General features: G+C 43.8%; 1 protein-coding gene across 1 annotated transcript in view; it reads left to right on the forward strand.

Annotated features, from left to right (window-relative positions):
• UCHL3 (ubiquitin C-terminal hydrolase L3) overlaps nt 1-15,540 on the forward strand; it is a 65,369-nt gene extending 49,829 nt beyond the window's left edge. The window contains exons 7-9 of the mRNA XM_044288264.1: nt 7,332-7,407; nt 10,916-10,974; nt 15,306-15,540. Of these exons, the coding sequence (XP_044144199.1) occupies nt 7,332-7,407; nt 10,916-10,974; nt 15,306-15,389 (219 nt within the window). The 3' untranslated portion in view covers nt 15,390-15,540. The remainder of the gene's footprint in view (nt 1-7,331; nt 7,408-10,915; nt 10,975-15,305) is intronic.
• The last annotated feature ends 627 nt before the right edge of the window (nt 15,541-16,167 follow it).

Raw genomic sequence — 16,167 nt, forward strand, 5'->3', positions numbered from 1 at the left:
TAATGTGACTTGACTATGAGAGTGTGTATATTACCCACACACGGTTAACCTGATGGCATACCCTTCAAGCAGACAGTCTACAGTTGGATTATAACATTTGTCTACATCAGTTTTGAGGACCACAAGATAGCATCTGATCTTTGTAAATTATTGTGTGCTGAATTCAGATATCACATTTGTTTATTGTAGTCAGGTATTGTTTTCCATAACTGGACAGTTCCTCATGCGTCAATTTAACATGTATGATAGCCGTATGAATGACAAATCAGCTAAAATCTACACTGACTCACAGAAATGAATAAATGGTCCTTTTTAAACGAGTTCAAATAGGCGAAGAGCTGGAAAACCCTACGTTCACATCAGTGTTTTGAAATCCGGCAGAGGAACAGTCTGTCGGAGTTCACCGTATCCAGCATAGCTAACAACTGCTGGATCTCCGTTGACTCTAATGTGATGCAATGGCGATCTGGGCGCTTTCCGGCACACTGCTGGCTTTCTGCCAGGATTTTTTGTCTGGCTGAAAGCTGGCATTTATTTTAAAATGATGATGTGAGCCCGTCAGATGAAAAAAGGTAATACATCTATCCTAGAGCAGTACGATTATTTCAGTAGTCTTATAACCCCTGCTCTGGTGGGGGATTCGCCGAAGTTATGTAAAACAGGCATAGAAAATAAGTGAGACGAGCCGGGTTCCTTCCCCGCTCACGCCAGGTCTAAAAAAGGGGGCGTGGGCAGGGCTCGTCTCATTTATCATTTTCTATGCCTGTTTTGGAGGAGGCTGAGAGGCAAGACTGCAAATAAACCAAACAATATAAATAGGCCTACTAGGTAGAAGCCTGTAGAAAAAAGCCATAGTCTATGTTGATCGTCTAAAACAGTGATCAGCAACCTCCGGCACTCCAGGTGTTGTGAAACTACATCTCCCATCATGCACACTTTCTTGGCTGTTCTCTAAACTCCCACAGAAGGGAAAGGACCATGCTGGGAGTTGTAGTTTCACAACAGCTGAAGGTTGCTGATGATCCCTGGTCTAAAAGAACATCATTGTGCCCAAAAAAAATGCCAAAGATAAGGACATTAGGACCAGTGTTGAGCGAATCAAGTTTTAGATCATAGATCCGAAGTCGATTCATCAAACACTTCATTGTAATGCTGCACAGACACGTCTCCATACAACATTAAAATGTATTGCTTCCATTTTGCCAAAATTTGTTTCACCTGAAGTCGCGCGAGACTTTGGTGAATTAATTCGGTAATCACATCTACATCTTTGAAAACATTAAAAATGGCAACTCAAAGTCAGATTTGGTACCGGCTGGTATCTTGGTACCAAACTTGACTTCAAATTGCTATTTTTGTATGTTTTTAAAGACGCACATGTGATTACCGTGATCTTGCGACTTCGGGTGAAATGAATTTTGCCTATACAGAGGAAATACATTTTAATGCTGTACGGAGACAGGTCTCCATACAGCATTAAAACAAAGTGGTAGAAAAAATCAATTTTGGATCTCTGCTTTTCCTAGGCCAGTGAAGATATGTTCCTCGATCACGTGGCCTAGGCGCAGCTCAGCCCCACGCAAGTGAATAGGGTTGAATTGCAATACCGAGCACAGGCCGCTATACAATGTATAGTGCTATGCTTGGTGAGATGCGAGAAGGCAGCGGTGTTCACAGGAGCATCGATGCCTCATGCCTTCGCAAAACAGCTGATCAGATCCCGCTCTGATAAGATAGGTCATCATTATAAAAATCCTGGAAAACCCTTTTAAACTTAACAATATGTAAAATAAGTTCTTGTTGTAAAAATGTGGACCTGATACATCATTTCTGGCTTGATATTTGGAATCTGCACCTTCAAATTGCGTGAGATCAGTACTAGTTAAGTCAACATAAAAATAATCTTCAAATAATAATAATGCAGTCCGTTCTATAAATAGTTGCTTTTTGTCTGGTTAACTTTTATATAGAATGTTCATGTTTTTAGTTGTCCTATTATTGAGCTTTTTCGTGGTTTGTGCTGCATGGCCAGGAACCACACGTTAAAAATTGCATGTCGTTTTACCGTGAATTGTTGCTGTTTCCAGCCATGTGTGAAGTGCAGGTGAAGGGGTGGGGATGGCTTTGTAGCCCTATCCATTGAATTGTAAGGCTCCTTTCACACGAGCGAGTTTTCCGCGCTGGTGCAATGCGTGACTTGAACGCATAGCACCCTCACTGAATCCTGGCCCATTCATTTCAATAGGTCTGTTTAAATGAGCCTTTTTGTTTCACGCATCAGTTCTGCGTTATGTGAAAAACGCAGCATGTTCTATATTCTGCCCTGGCCCCATAGAAGTGAATGGGGCTTCAGTGAAAAACGCATTGCATCCGCAAACAAGTGCAGATGCAATCCATTTTTCACTGATGGTTGGTAAGAGATGTTTGTAAACCTTCAGTTTTTTATCACTCGTGTGAAAAACGCATCAAAACGCATTGCACCCGCACAGAAAAAAATTAAAACAACTTAACGCAATCACAGACAAAATTGACTGAACTCGCTTGCAAAATGGTGCGAGTTCCACTGAACGCATCCAGACCTAATCCGTCACACTCGTCTGAAAGAGGCTTAATTATGAAGCAGGTCAGTAAGCCACCTGGGAGTCAGGGGCCTGAAGACAGGCCATAAATGCACATGATGACAATCCCCTGTAAGCAATGAGAATAATGCTACTGAATGTCCCGTCAATTTCCTGGGCATTGTTTGTTTATTTCCTTTTTTTAAATGAAGAAGTGTGGCTTTTTATTTATTTTTTATAAAAAATGGGAGTTAACCTTACATTGTTAGCAAGTTCACTGTGGTACGCCATTAGCCTGCAGATGTCACTGTTAGTACAGCTTGTCATGGAGTCAGGGCGACAGATTTAATTACTGGTATAACGTGATTCTAGCATTATCTTCCTTCTTCACCCTGCAGAACCCATACAGAAGTGTAGGCTTTCCAGCAAATATAATTAACCCTACCAATGTCCCCATTAAACAGCATTATAATAAAATTGTACCAGTCAACTCACAGTGACCAGAAAATGCTCATACAGCAGGAATCCAGAGTTGTTACTGGTACAGCAGTGGTCATGATTTTAAGTTCTTTTTTCTGAGACTTAAATACTGTTCTGGATAGGTCATCAGTTTCTGATCAGTGGGGTACGACACCTGGGACACCCGCTGATCAGCTGTTCGAGAAGGCATTGGCGCTTGCAGCTTTCCCTAGCACGAGTGACAACACGTCTATCGATCACTATGAGTGTGAGACAGCACTAACTGGATGCAGGACACTTGTTTGTCATGGGGCTGGCGAGTAATCATTTTCACATTCGCATACTGTCAGTGGGTAGAATGGACAGCACACAGATTGAACTCTGTCAATGGACCAATTCACACATCAAAATTTCTTCACGGACCATCGGTCGCTGCAGAAAAACCCCCTCAAATTGCTAATAATTTGGAACACTATATTTATTTATTTTATGCACTTATATAGCGCTGACATATTCAGCAGCCGTTTACAGACATTAGCATCACACTGTCCCCCAATGGGGCTCACAATCTAAGTTCCCCATCAGTATGTCTTTGGAGTGTGGGAGGGAACCCACGCAGACACCTGTATAAAATGTAAATAACAGAATGCAATGCCAGTCTCATAGTCACGTATTTTATTCACAGTAGATCGTAGAATACATGTTAGATGCTGCAAGTGAGACATTTTACCATTTCATGAAAAAATAACTCCTTTAGAACTTGATGGCAGCAACACATGTAAAAAAAAAAGTTTGGGACGGACAACAAAAGGCTGGAAAAGTAAATGGTGCTAATAAAAAACTGTTTGGGAGAAACTTTCTACAAAGTCACATGACTGGGCAGAAAAAGAGCATGTTAGAAAGACAGTCCCAGAAGAAAAGATGGGCAGAGGTTCACCAACCTGGGAAAAACTGCATCTACAAATTGTGGAACAATTTCAGAATAATGTTCCTCAATGTAAAAATTGTGAAAACTTTAAATATCCCACCATCTACAGTACATAATATTATCAAAGATTCAGAGAATCTGGAGAAATCCATGTATGCAGGGAACACAGCAGACAATAAAAATTGCTTGCTTGTGATCTTTGGGACCTCATGCGTCACTGCATTAAAAACAGTGAAGATTCTGTACTGAAAATGACTGCATGGGCTCAGGAAGACTTCCAGAAATCACAGCCCATGAACACAGTTCCCTGTTCAAACCATGAATGTGAGTTAAAACGGCTCTGAATCAAGATTTGCAATCCACAGACGTTGTGTCCTGGAGACTCGAGAGGGACCATCCGGCTTGTTCAGTTTGCCTGTATCTCTGCTAGTATGGGGGGTGTATTAATGCCTATGGCATGGGCAGCTTACACATCGGGAAAGGCACAATCCATGCTGAACAGTATATAGGGGTTTACAGTACCATATGCTCCCATCCAGAGGTCTCTTTCAGGGAAGGCCTTGCATATTTCAGCAAGATAATGCTAAACCATGTTCTGCATCCATCAAAACAGCATAGCCTCACAGAAGAGGAGTCTGGGTGCAGAACGGATCCGTTTCGCTCAGTTTCATCAGACTGACACCAAAACGCTGCAAGTAGTGTTTTGGTGTCCGCCTCCAAAGCTGAATGGAGACAGAACGGAGGCAAACTGATGCATTCTGAGCCGATCCTTTTCCATTCAGAATGCATTAGGGCAAAACTGATCCGTTTTGTACCGCTTGTGAGAGCCCTGAACGGATCTCGAAAACGGAAAGCCAAAACGCGAGTGTGAAAGTAGCCTAAGACTGTCCATGATGGCGATGCAACCAAATGGAACAGAATGCGTTCTGGTGCATTCCGTTTTGTCCCCATTGACAATGAATGGGGACAAAACTGAAGCGTTTTCTTCCGCTATTGAGATCCTATGACGGCTCTCAATAGCGGAATTGAAAACGATAATGTAAAAGTAGCCTTAATTATATAGTATCTAGTAGTGTTGAGCACCAAAGTGCTCATGTGCTCGAGTAGAACACTTCCCGATGCTCGGGTGCTCTACAGAGCACCCGAGCACAATAGAAGTCAATGAGAGAACCCAAGCATTAAACCAGGCACCCCCTGCTTAGACACCCGGTGTATTTAAAGGCATTCTGTCATCAGATTTGTGCCCTATAAGCTAAACATATGGCCATGTCGGTGCTAATAATATGAATCCTAAACTGCCCTTATTAAACCTACTTGTGGCTCTATTAGCCCAAAAAACAGGCTTTTATAAGCTGTCACTCACCTACCTAAGGTGCCCAAGGGGTTTTACGTTAATCCAGGGTGCCCGCCTGCACCCCTCGCCGTCTGGTGCCCAGCGCCGCCTTCCTCACCTAAGCGCCGCCTCCTCAATCCACCCGTCCCTCTGCCAGATCCGGCGCCTGCGCACTAGGATCAGCCTGATGCGCCGCGGACTCCTGGCAGCGGCTTCGTTGAGCGAAGTGCGCATGCGCCGGCCTGATGCGCATACGCACTTCGCTCAACGAAGCCGCTGCCAGGAGTCCACAGCGCATCAGGCTGAGCCTAGTGCGCAGGTGCCGGATCTGGCAGAGGGACGGGTGGATTGAGGAGGCGGCGCTGAGCACCAGACGGCGAGGGGTCCGGGCAGGCACCATGGATTAACGTAAAACCCCTTGGGCACCTTAGGTAGGCGAGTGATAGCTTATAAAAAACAGTTTTTTGGGCTAATAGAGCCACAAGCAGGTTTAATAAGGGCAGTTTAGGATTCATGTTATTAGCACCGACATGGCCATATGTTTAGCTTATAGGGCACAAATCTGATGACAGAATCCCTTTAAATCTAATTTAGCCTCTATTTCCAAAAAGTTTCTGGCGGGATTCAAACTCACAACCTTCTACATTACAGCCAAGAATCTTAACCACTACATAGAGCTGCATGGCTAGTTACTTAAAAAAAAAATCTATCTATATATATATGAGACTTCTGCTGTATAGGAATACTTACTAGTAGTAAGTATTCCTATACAGCAGAAGTCTCATATTTTACAGAATTCCTATACAGCAGAACAACTTAACATTAACATTCTTGTCTGTAATGTAGAAGGTTGTGAGTTTAAATCCCACCAGAAACTTTTCAGAAATAGAGGCTAAATTAGATTTAAAGGGCTTCTGTCACCCCCCCATTGTGCAATTTTCATTAGCCGACATTAGCTATTTGCTAATGTCAGCTGAGTGCAATCATACATGTCCTACCTTTGTCTGTGGCTTATTTCTTGTAAAAATCATACTTTTATCATATGCAAATTTCTTCACTACCAGCAAGTTGGGCGTGTACTTGCTGGTAGCCGCCGCATCTGCCGCTTCTAGACACGCCCCATCTCCTCTTGATAGACAGGGCCAGCGAGCGCCTTCCTCCTTCCGCTGGCCCCGTCTACGGAATTCCCGCGCCGTAACGTTCCTCAACTGGCGCAGGCATACTCAGTGAAGGACACGCACTTGCCAGCTCCTTCCTCAGTGCACCTGTGCCGATTATGTCACACTACACCCGGAAGAGAAGACTGCCGGCATCAGCGATAATCGGCAGTCTTCTCTTCCGGGTGTAGTGTGACATAATCGGCGCAGGTGCACTGAGGAAGGAGCTGGCAAACGCGTGTCCTTCACTGAGTACGCCTGCGCCAATTGAGGAACGTTACCACGCAGGAATTCAGCAGACGTGGCCAGTTGCACAAGCCCTTAGAGATGTGTCCTGAATATCAAGTTGGCAGTTGGTTGTTTTGAGTTAAGGAATTGCTGAAGATGTTCTATCGTTCAGACGTTTCTCATTCATTTAATTGGAGAAGGACAATTCATACACCGCCAGCTATCCATTGAAGTCAGGCACTCGGGGTCTTTTTTTTTAATTTTTTCTAGTTTGAGAATTGTGGTTTCAATCATGGGGGCCATAAGTTTGACAAGTAACCGGTTGTAAGTGTCAGATTTAGGTAAACTTCTTTTAGAGCATGACACAGTGCTTGGGCCAATATTACAGGGCGGAGTGGGACAACAATGCACTGGGAATTATGTAATTATGTGATTGAATTGTTACTTGAAACGAGAACTAAATTACTATTGTCCCAGAGAGGAGATGCATGTCACAAAGCATTACCAACCCATAACCACAAGCCATAGAGTTCCTGCTCCGCACCCTGAAGCTCAAGGCGTTATTGACTTTTGCTCTGTGCCTGTGTGTACCATAGGACGCCTGCCGTATCCTTTCATATACTTGTATGCTGTATGCCTGCGCGTTAATTCTTTTTATTCTCTCACAGGCTCCCAGTATCGATGACAAAGTAGATTTACACTTTGTTGCTTTTGTCCATCTACAAGGTCATCTCTATGAACTTGGTAATTATAATATATGTTCATGTATTAATGTATGTGCCGTGTTGAAGAAACAGAAGAAGCAGCTGTATCCCCACCTCCGCCATACACCTGCCTATTAGTAGAGGAAGGGGCTTCATTGTTCAGAATTCTACACCTAAGGCCGCCTGCACGATGGGGGGTGTACGTACATAAGATCCGCACAATTTTCTGCAGCATATCCGCACAAAAATCCACAATTTCTAACAGCGGTTTTTGTTGCAGATTAGGGTCCATTCACACGTCCGCAAAATGGGTCCGCATCTGTTCCGCAGTTGCGGACATGTGAATGGACCCTAAGATGCAGTTTTGCTGCAGATCTCACTCTCTGGAAAAGGATGAAATCCGCAGCTAAAACGGCAAACATCATTGACATGCTGCGGAAATCCACACTGCAGAAACGACCATCGTGTACATGAGTTTTCTGTAATCGTATACACTTTGCTGGTACTGTACTATGCTGCATGGGGGAAAAACGCGCATATTCCGCAACGTGTCCAGGTGACCTAAAGTGCATTGAGGCACAATGTTAAAGGGGTTGTTATTTATTTATTTTAAAGGGAGTCTGTCACCAGGAAATCCACTGTGAAGACAGGCACAATGTCTTGTAGGTCTAACTCAGCTACATTATTATTTATTATTAAAGCGCCGTTCATGCCATGGCGCTGTACATATGAACAGGGGTGCACATACATAATACAGACAGTTGCACCCAGCATGGACAAGGCGAGTTACAAACTAGTACAGGAGAGAGGGCCCTCTGACATACTTGTTACTTGGCGATCCGTTGCATCATTCTGGAGAAAAAGTACTTTTAATCCATATGGGAAAGAGCAGCTAAGTGCACTCTGTGGCTTCCTCTGCCAGCCTCTCCCTCTCCTTTGTGATTGACAGGGCTAGGTAACTGCATAGACATCTCGCTTGGCCCTGGCAACAAAGAGGGAGGGGTCAGAGGAAGCAGGAGGAGCAAGGGTGCACAGAGTGACTTGGGCCCGCCCTCAGTGCACTTAACTGCTTATTTACATTTGAATTAAACTGAATGAAGCAGTAGATCATAAAATGAAAGTCATCATTACACTCAGCAGAGTTAGACCTACCAGGCATTGTGCCTAGTTTAAGAGTGAATGTCCTGGTGACCGAATCCCTTAAAAAAGGCAGGGAAGCTATTGGAATAAAAAAGGAAAAAAAAACTGCTGTCTTGTGCTGTAGACTGCTGAGGCCAGTGCATGGCTGCAAAGGTAACGTGTGGTGTGTCATTACTGCAACCAAAAACATGAGGTGGCTTCAGCGGCATAAGGGATCTGAGCGATAACAAAGGAATGGAGGCAGCTTGTGATGGTGAGAATGAGGTCTCATGCACACGTATTTTCTTTCCGTGTCCGTTCCGGATTTTTTTTTGCGGACCCTATGCGGAACCATTCATTTCAATGGGTCCACAAAAAAAAACGGAAGGTATTCCATGTAGGGATCGACCGATTATCGGATTTACCGATATTATCGGCCGATATTCAGGATTTTGAACGCTATCGGTATCGGCATCTATTTTGCCGATATTCCGATAGCGTATGGGGAACACAGATCGCGCTGCTCTCAGCGCTCTCCGTGTTCCCTCAGCAGCACAGGGGAGAAGGAAGCAGTGTCTCCTCCCCCTGTGCTGCTGCCGCTGCCGCCAATGAAAGGACAGGGGACAAGAGGAGGGGAGGGGCTGTGGCCACTGCGCCACCAATGAAGAGAAATCTCTCATTTATTCATATACAGGAGGCGAGAGCTGGCTGCAGTATCACATAGCCGGCTCCCGACATCTATGAGCTGTAGCTGCAATCTACGGTAGTTAACCCCTCAGGTGCCGCGGATCGCAGCTACAGCTCATAGAGGTCGGGAGCCGGCTATGTGATTCTGCAGCCAGCTCCCTCCTCCTGTATATGAATAAATGAGAGATTAACCTTCATTGGTGGCGCAGTGCGCTCCCCCCAATCCCAGTATTAGACATTGGTGGCGCAGTGCGCCCCCCCCTCCCCCCTCCCCCCCAGTATTAAGCATTGGTGGCGCAGTGCGCCTCCCCCCCAAGCCCCCCCACCCCAGTATTAAAAACATTGGTGGCGCAGTGCGCCCCTCCACAGGATCCCCTCTTCCCTGCTCCTCCGATCGGAGCCCCAGCAGTGTAATCCTGGGGCTCCGATCGGTTACCATGGCAGCCAGGAGTCACGCTACTGAAGTCCTGGCTGCCATGGTAATCTCCATGCTGCTGTGTGCACAAAGCACACAGCAGCAGGGACAGTGTGAGCTCCTATTCACCCTGATAGATCTCTATCAGGGTGAATAGGACAAGGGTTCTAGTCCCTAAGGGGGCTAAAAGTTAGTAAAAAAAAAAAAAAAAGTTACAAAAATAGAAATAAAAACACCAAAATATTAAGTATAAATGAAAAAGAAAGATTTACAAAAAAAAAATACACATTAACAATAAACATTCATTTTCAGCAGTTTTGTGGGAATTATTTTTTTTTTTTCAAAAATGAAAATTCCCTGAATATCGGTATAAATTATCGGCCTGAAAGTTCACAAATTATCGGTATCGGCCCTAAAAAAATCAATATCGGTCGATCCCTAATTCCATGTGTATTTCGTTTCCGTATGTCCGTATTTTTTGTTCCGCAAAAAAATTGAACATGTCCTATTGTTGTCCGCATTACGGACAAGGATAGTACTGTTCTATTAGGGGCCAGCTGTTCCGTAAAATATGGAATAAACACGGACGTCATCCGTATTTTCTGTGGATCGGTTTTTTTGCGGACCGCAAAATACATACAGTTGTGTCCATAAGGCCTAAGGGTTTTTAAAAATTATTCTAATAGCTTTCCTGCCTATAGTAACATAGTACATAAGGCTGAAAAAAGGCATCTGTCCATCCAGTTCGGCCTGTCATCCTGCAAGTTGATCCAGAGGAAGGCAAAAAAAAAACTGTGAGGTAGAAGCCAATTTTCCTCACTTAAGGGGAAAAAATTCCTTCCCGACTCCAATCAGACAATCAGAATAACTCCATGGATCAACGACCCCTCTCTAGTAGCTATAGCCTGTAATATTATTACACTCCAGAAATACATCCAGGCCACTCTTGAACTCTTTTAGTGATATCACTATGACCACCTCCTCAGGCAGAGAGTTCTATAGTCTATAAAAAATATATTTAAAAAAAAACTCTGACAGCCCCATTATTCCCATTCTCTAATGTATTCTTCCCCTTCTACAACTCCTAGCATCCTCTGACAGTTGTAATTTTGCATTTGAAGAGCCGCAGGTTTGTGATCACTGCTCTAATGATTTTTATATAGCGTTCTGATCAGTGCTTGTTTGACTTCCTGTGGCTTATTCCCTTTATTGCCCCCGTTTACCCACTTTGCAGGGCACTGCAGCATAGCTACATTTGGTGGAGAAACCACTTTAAATCATACAAAACTGGATTAATGTTTTCATTTTTTTTTCTTTCATGTCATAGATGGAAGGAAGCCTTTTCCAATAAACCATGGGAAAACTAGTGAGGACACATTGTTAGAAGTAAGTACACCACATTACCAAATGTTTTTTTACTGTAAGGCCCCTTTTTCGCACAAGCGAGTTTTACGCACGGGTGCGATGCGTGACGTAAACCCATAGCCCCCGCACTGAATCCTGACCCAGTTATTTCAATGGGTCTGTGTACATTTTTTTCACGCATCAGTTCTGCGTTGCGTTAAAAAACGCAGCATGTTCTATATTCTTCGTTTTTCACGCAGCCCTGGCCCCATAGAAGTGAATAGGGTCTTCAGTGAAAAGCGCATTGCATCCGGAAGCAAGTGCAGATGCAATACAGTTTTTCACTGATGGTTGCTAAGAGATGTTTGTAAACCTTCAGTTTTTTATCACGCATTTAAAACGCATCAAAACGCATTGCACCCACGCGGAAAAACTGACCAACTGAACGCAATTGCAGACAAAACTGACTTGAACTTGCTTGCAAAGTGGTGCGAGTTTCACTGAAATGCATCCGGAGCCAATCCGTCACGCTCGTGTGAAAGAGGCCTAAGCCTCTGTTCACACCAGCATCATGACTTGTTTTTATAATGGAGCCATAAAAGCTTTGACAGATCTGATTTCAAACTAATCTGACGGGCGTCTGTGGCTTCTAATGGGATCTGTCAGACTCTTAGTTTAAAGGTGGGAATAGCACCCCAAACTGTCAAAAATACTGGAGCCCCTGATGGAAGGAGAAACACAAAGTTAGCAGAGCCCAAGATGTTCGTGTCTAACATAAATCTGAATTCAGGAAAGCTCTGATCTCTTGATTTACTATTCATTGATCTAGTGTTTCACAAATAATCATATTATAAAGAATCCAGAATAGAAGAGCGGTGCAATGTAGGCAAACTACACCACAGACCAGCCCATTGCATTAGGTTGTTCCAGTAGTCTAGAAATTCGGGTAACCCGTCACCTGTTCCCTGCAGATGATCAGTCCATGACCAGTTATAAGATAGTGATGGGTACATAATATGTTAGCATTTTGAGTTGCCTTTCTAGAAGCTGTAGGTAGAACATGTATATTATGCCTTCATCCAGTTGAATAGGTCGTTTTGTGAGGCAGATGCTGAGAACTCTGCTGACGAGAGCAGCTGCCTGACAGGACTCTCTTTGCATTCCTCCTCCCAAGTGTCCTTTTCAGTCGGATGGTGGCACAGTATACAGCCTCTCGTAATAGTGACTCTAGAGCAGGGGTGCACAACATTTTCTGTGTGGGGGCCATATTGTCAGACTGAAGCAATGTCAAGGGGGGAAATACAATTTAACGGGGTATTAACAACTGAAATACTGTATTTGTGGCAGATTGTACATACAGTATATACCATTAGGGTCTAGTTCCAGTTTTAGGACTCCCATCTAATGGGAGAATACATGACAAATACATGTGAGCAGCCAGAAGACATAGACATACATGTCTGTTACTAGATGGTTGGGGGCCGCACAGAATGGTATCAAGGGCCGCAGGTTGTGCACCACTGCTCTAGAGGAGATATTCTTCAATGGCTCGGACATTGCAGCCTATTTTATAATCTAATCCATATCAGGACCCATAAATGCTGGATTAAAAGAATTTAACATTTTCTTTATTGACATGTTGGGGCGGAGATGACCATAGAAACTGAGATGTTTCATCCAAGATTAGATATATATTTAGTGCAATCATTTCAAAACACTTTCATGTAGAGAGCTTTCTTTAGCATCCAAGCTCCTTTCCTTATTCCTAAATAAATCCGGTAGAAACCGTATAATACCCATCCTACTGGCGGCACTGTTCATTCGGTATCTATTGAATAACTTATTCAGATTAGATTATCTTGAAAATTTGGAATGTTATAGGAGGCACTAATATTACCAGCTGTGGTTGTATAAGCTGGAATGAGTGTAAGAGGTTAGGATCAGTAATGGGCACATTGTGGTCTCCCATAAAGACAACCTCCATCAGATTTTTCCCAGAGAGATATATACCAGCACAATATTAATCGTGGAGCAGTGTCCTGGTGCTGGGGTACGATTGCTTCTCACCACAGTGTTTAGAGGAAGGAAACAACCTCTGCTGCTTCATTTAGTGTGTTTCCTATTCATTCATCAGCTGCAGCCATTTCCTCCCTGGAGACAGCACTGTCAGTGTGCAGAGAGCCTTGAGATCCCTCCTGGGATGTACTGAAAAACTATAAAGATAATGTTACTCTCTAAGAAGAGGATAAGGTCTGTGCGCCCGTCCAAAAATTCAGCATTTCCCTGGCTGGAAAGTCTTCCAGGGGTATTAAAGGAAATCGGGCAACAAGGAGGGGATAGGCGCTCATAGGGTAGTAGGTATGGTAGAGAAAAGACTGTTTAAGATGATTAGGCTCACCTTAGGTGGTTGTGCAACCGTAGGCACAACCCTAGAGTACAAAGGTGTTGGTAAGCAGTCAGTGCTGCCAGTGTCGGTCGATCCTCACTAGAACGGGTTGCCGGCCCCTAGGAGGTGAATAATGAAATTGGAGAGGGTGGTGCCACCACCCTCTCCAATTTCAGGAGTATTAAAGGGGTTATGCTCAGGTGATGATGAGCTGGGGCGTCCCTTGCGTCCAGGCTGCTGCTCTATTCTTAGATAAATCTCCCTCTAGAAACCAAACAGTGCCATTGCTGGGCAGGCTTTTCTTTAAGGGTGCCAGGAAAGCTGGGTAGAAAGTAATGGGAAGCTGTAATAGAGATCTGAAGAATAATATAACTACCTAGATAAATAAATAAGCTCCTTAGTACCATACTGTGCCATTGCTAACCAGTTTAGGAATTGGGAAAAATCTGATAGTATTTTATTTTCTCAAATTGCAGAACACACCTTAAAGGGATTATGCCATGACTAATGTAAACAAAGCTAGAACCAGCCCTGTACCTCATAATGGATCCAGAGATCTCCCCAGTCATTGCTCTGCTAGATTTCTATCAAGCTGGCAGCGCAGTGCGCCCCTCCACAGGATCCCCTCTCCCCTGCTCCTCCGATCGGAGGCCAGCACTGTAATGCTGGGGCTCCGATCGGTTACCATGGCAGCCAGGACGCTATTGAAGCCCTGGCTGCCATGGTAAGCTCCATGCTGCTGTGTGCACAAAGCACACAGCAGCAGGGACAATGTGAGCTCCTATTCACCCTGATAGATCTCTATCAGGGTGAATAGGACAAGGGATAACCTGGCAGCTATTTTCTGTTACAGCTCAGGAGGTGTGTCCATTCTGCTGCAGCTCTCTTCCCATCACAGCTCAGGAGGCAGTTGAAGGATGAAACTGAGCATGTGCGACCATCTCATGAGCCAGACAGAGAAATTAGAAAACTCAGTGGCTATATAACATTTTTTATTACGTGTTTACAAAATGGTGGTGGGGCATTCATATTAAGGGGGTTCCGGTGTTCCCGCTGCTCCCTGTTGCTGTCCCGCAGTGTTGACTTTGTTACTACCTGCACTTCACCGCTGCAGTCACACTGTAGGTTATCTGCAATCTCATCAGTGCAGGACTGCAGCCAAGACCAGAGAGGGATTCTCCAGGTGAGTAATACTTGCTTTATTTTATGACAATTTTTAAAGAGGACCTGTCACCTCTATTGACTTGTCTTTTTTAGACACTACTTGCATTCCCCATGCAGTAACAATTCTGGAGAATCATTTCTTATGACTATAGTTCTGGCGTATGTCAGTTATTACTGCTAGAATTTTATGGCTAAAGGTACAGATGGGTGGTACCAGTTAGGGGTTTGTTACTGGCACCAGTGATTGGACAGTGCCAGACTTTTCAGTGACACACCCACAACTGGTAACTCCACTCTGTACCTTTATCCATAACAGAGTCATGATAATAAATGTTCCAGAATTGTCATTTCATGTGGAATACAATGATTTACTAAAACAGACATGTCAGGAGTGGAGACAGGTCCGCTTTAAATATCCCTGGCAAATCCATTTAAGTTCCTACTCAACAGTTGTGATTACATAAAGAATCCCCTTAGTAATCATCACATTTCTTTGTGCTTATAGTTACATTTCTGTAATCCATCCTTGTGTTTAGTACCTTCATCCATATCCCATCAGTTTAGACAATGGGAGCAGATAAACGCTTGCCAGCATTGCAACATACATTCACAAATGACAGACGATGAAAGAAAGCAAAGCCAGTCCTCCCGACAAACAATTTATCTACTGGCGAACATCAGCCCTTTCCCCGATGTTTAAACCCTTGATCTTTGAAGAAATGCATGTTTTTGTCAAGTGTCTAATCGTGCAGTGAGTACGCCAATCTAATTTTTATATTAAATGTGTTTGGATCTTTATCTTCTCCTTCCTATCACTTTCCAGGATGCTATTAAAGTCTGCAGAAAGTTCATGCAGCGTGATCCAGATGAACTAAGGTTTACTGTGGTGGCATTCTCTAAAGCATAACAAAATCCGGACTTCGGTGGAACACTAAAAATGGCCAAGAAGACTTGGAAGAAAGCCACGTGATGAAAAAATGGATTTTATATCTTTGTGAGCAAATCTCAGAGTACTGTGTGTTAATAATAAAAAGAAAATGTTTACCAAAGCAGACATACTGTGGTGACTACCTCCTGCAGCTTGTGTTCAGGTCTTTCTCATCAGTGACATCTTCACTGTGATGTTACCAATAAACCGCACAAAACCAAACAGTCAGGGCTTGTTAAATAGATGTAATATACAAAGGAAAATTATGATTACACTTACCGATAATCGGATTCTCCAGACCCCACGACAGCACAATTGAGAGAGAGAGAGAGGGGGATCCGCCCCCAGGGACAGGAAACCTGCAGAAATAAAAGGGTGGAGCCCCTCTCCCACCTCAGTGGTTTACAGAGCATGAGAGTGACTCCAACCCAAGTTACTTTATCCAATATACAAATAAATATGTATGTGTGTGTGTGTGTGTGTATATATATATATATATATATATATATGTATATAATTTTTATATTTTTTTTGCTGCTACACCCTGTGCATAAGAAAGGAACCAAGAAAAATCCCCAAGGGAGGGAATAAGGAAGGGTGCTTTTGTGGGGTCTGGAAAATCCGATTACCGGTAAGTGTAATCAATCATTTTTCCCTTCCCCCATGACAGCACCACAGAGAGAGATTACAGAGAACACCCTTTCCTTATGGGTGGGACACCACCTGAAGAACCCTGGTACGAAACAGAAGATCAGAA

The sequence above is a fragment of the Bufo gargarizans genome, chromosome 3 (assembly GCF_014858855.1).
Source record: "Bufo gargarizans isolate SCDJY-AF-19 chromosome 3, ASM1485885v1, whole genome shotgun sequence".
In the NCBI taxonomy this organism is placed as follows: Eukaryota; Metazoa; Chordata; class Amphibia; order Anura; family Bufonidae; genus Bufo; species Bufo gargarizans.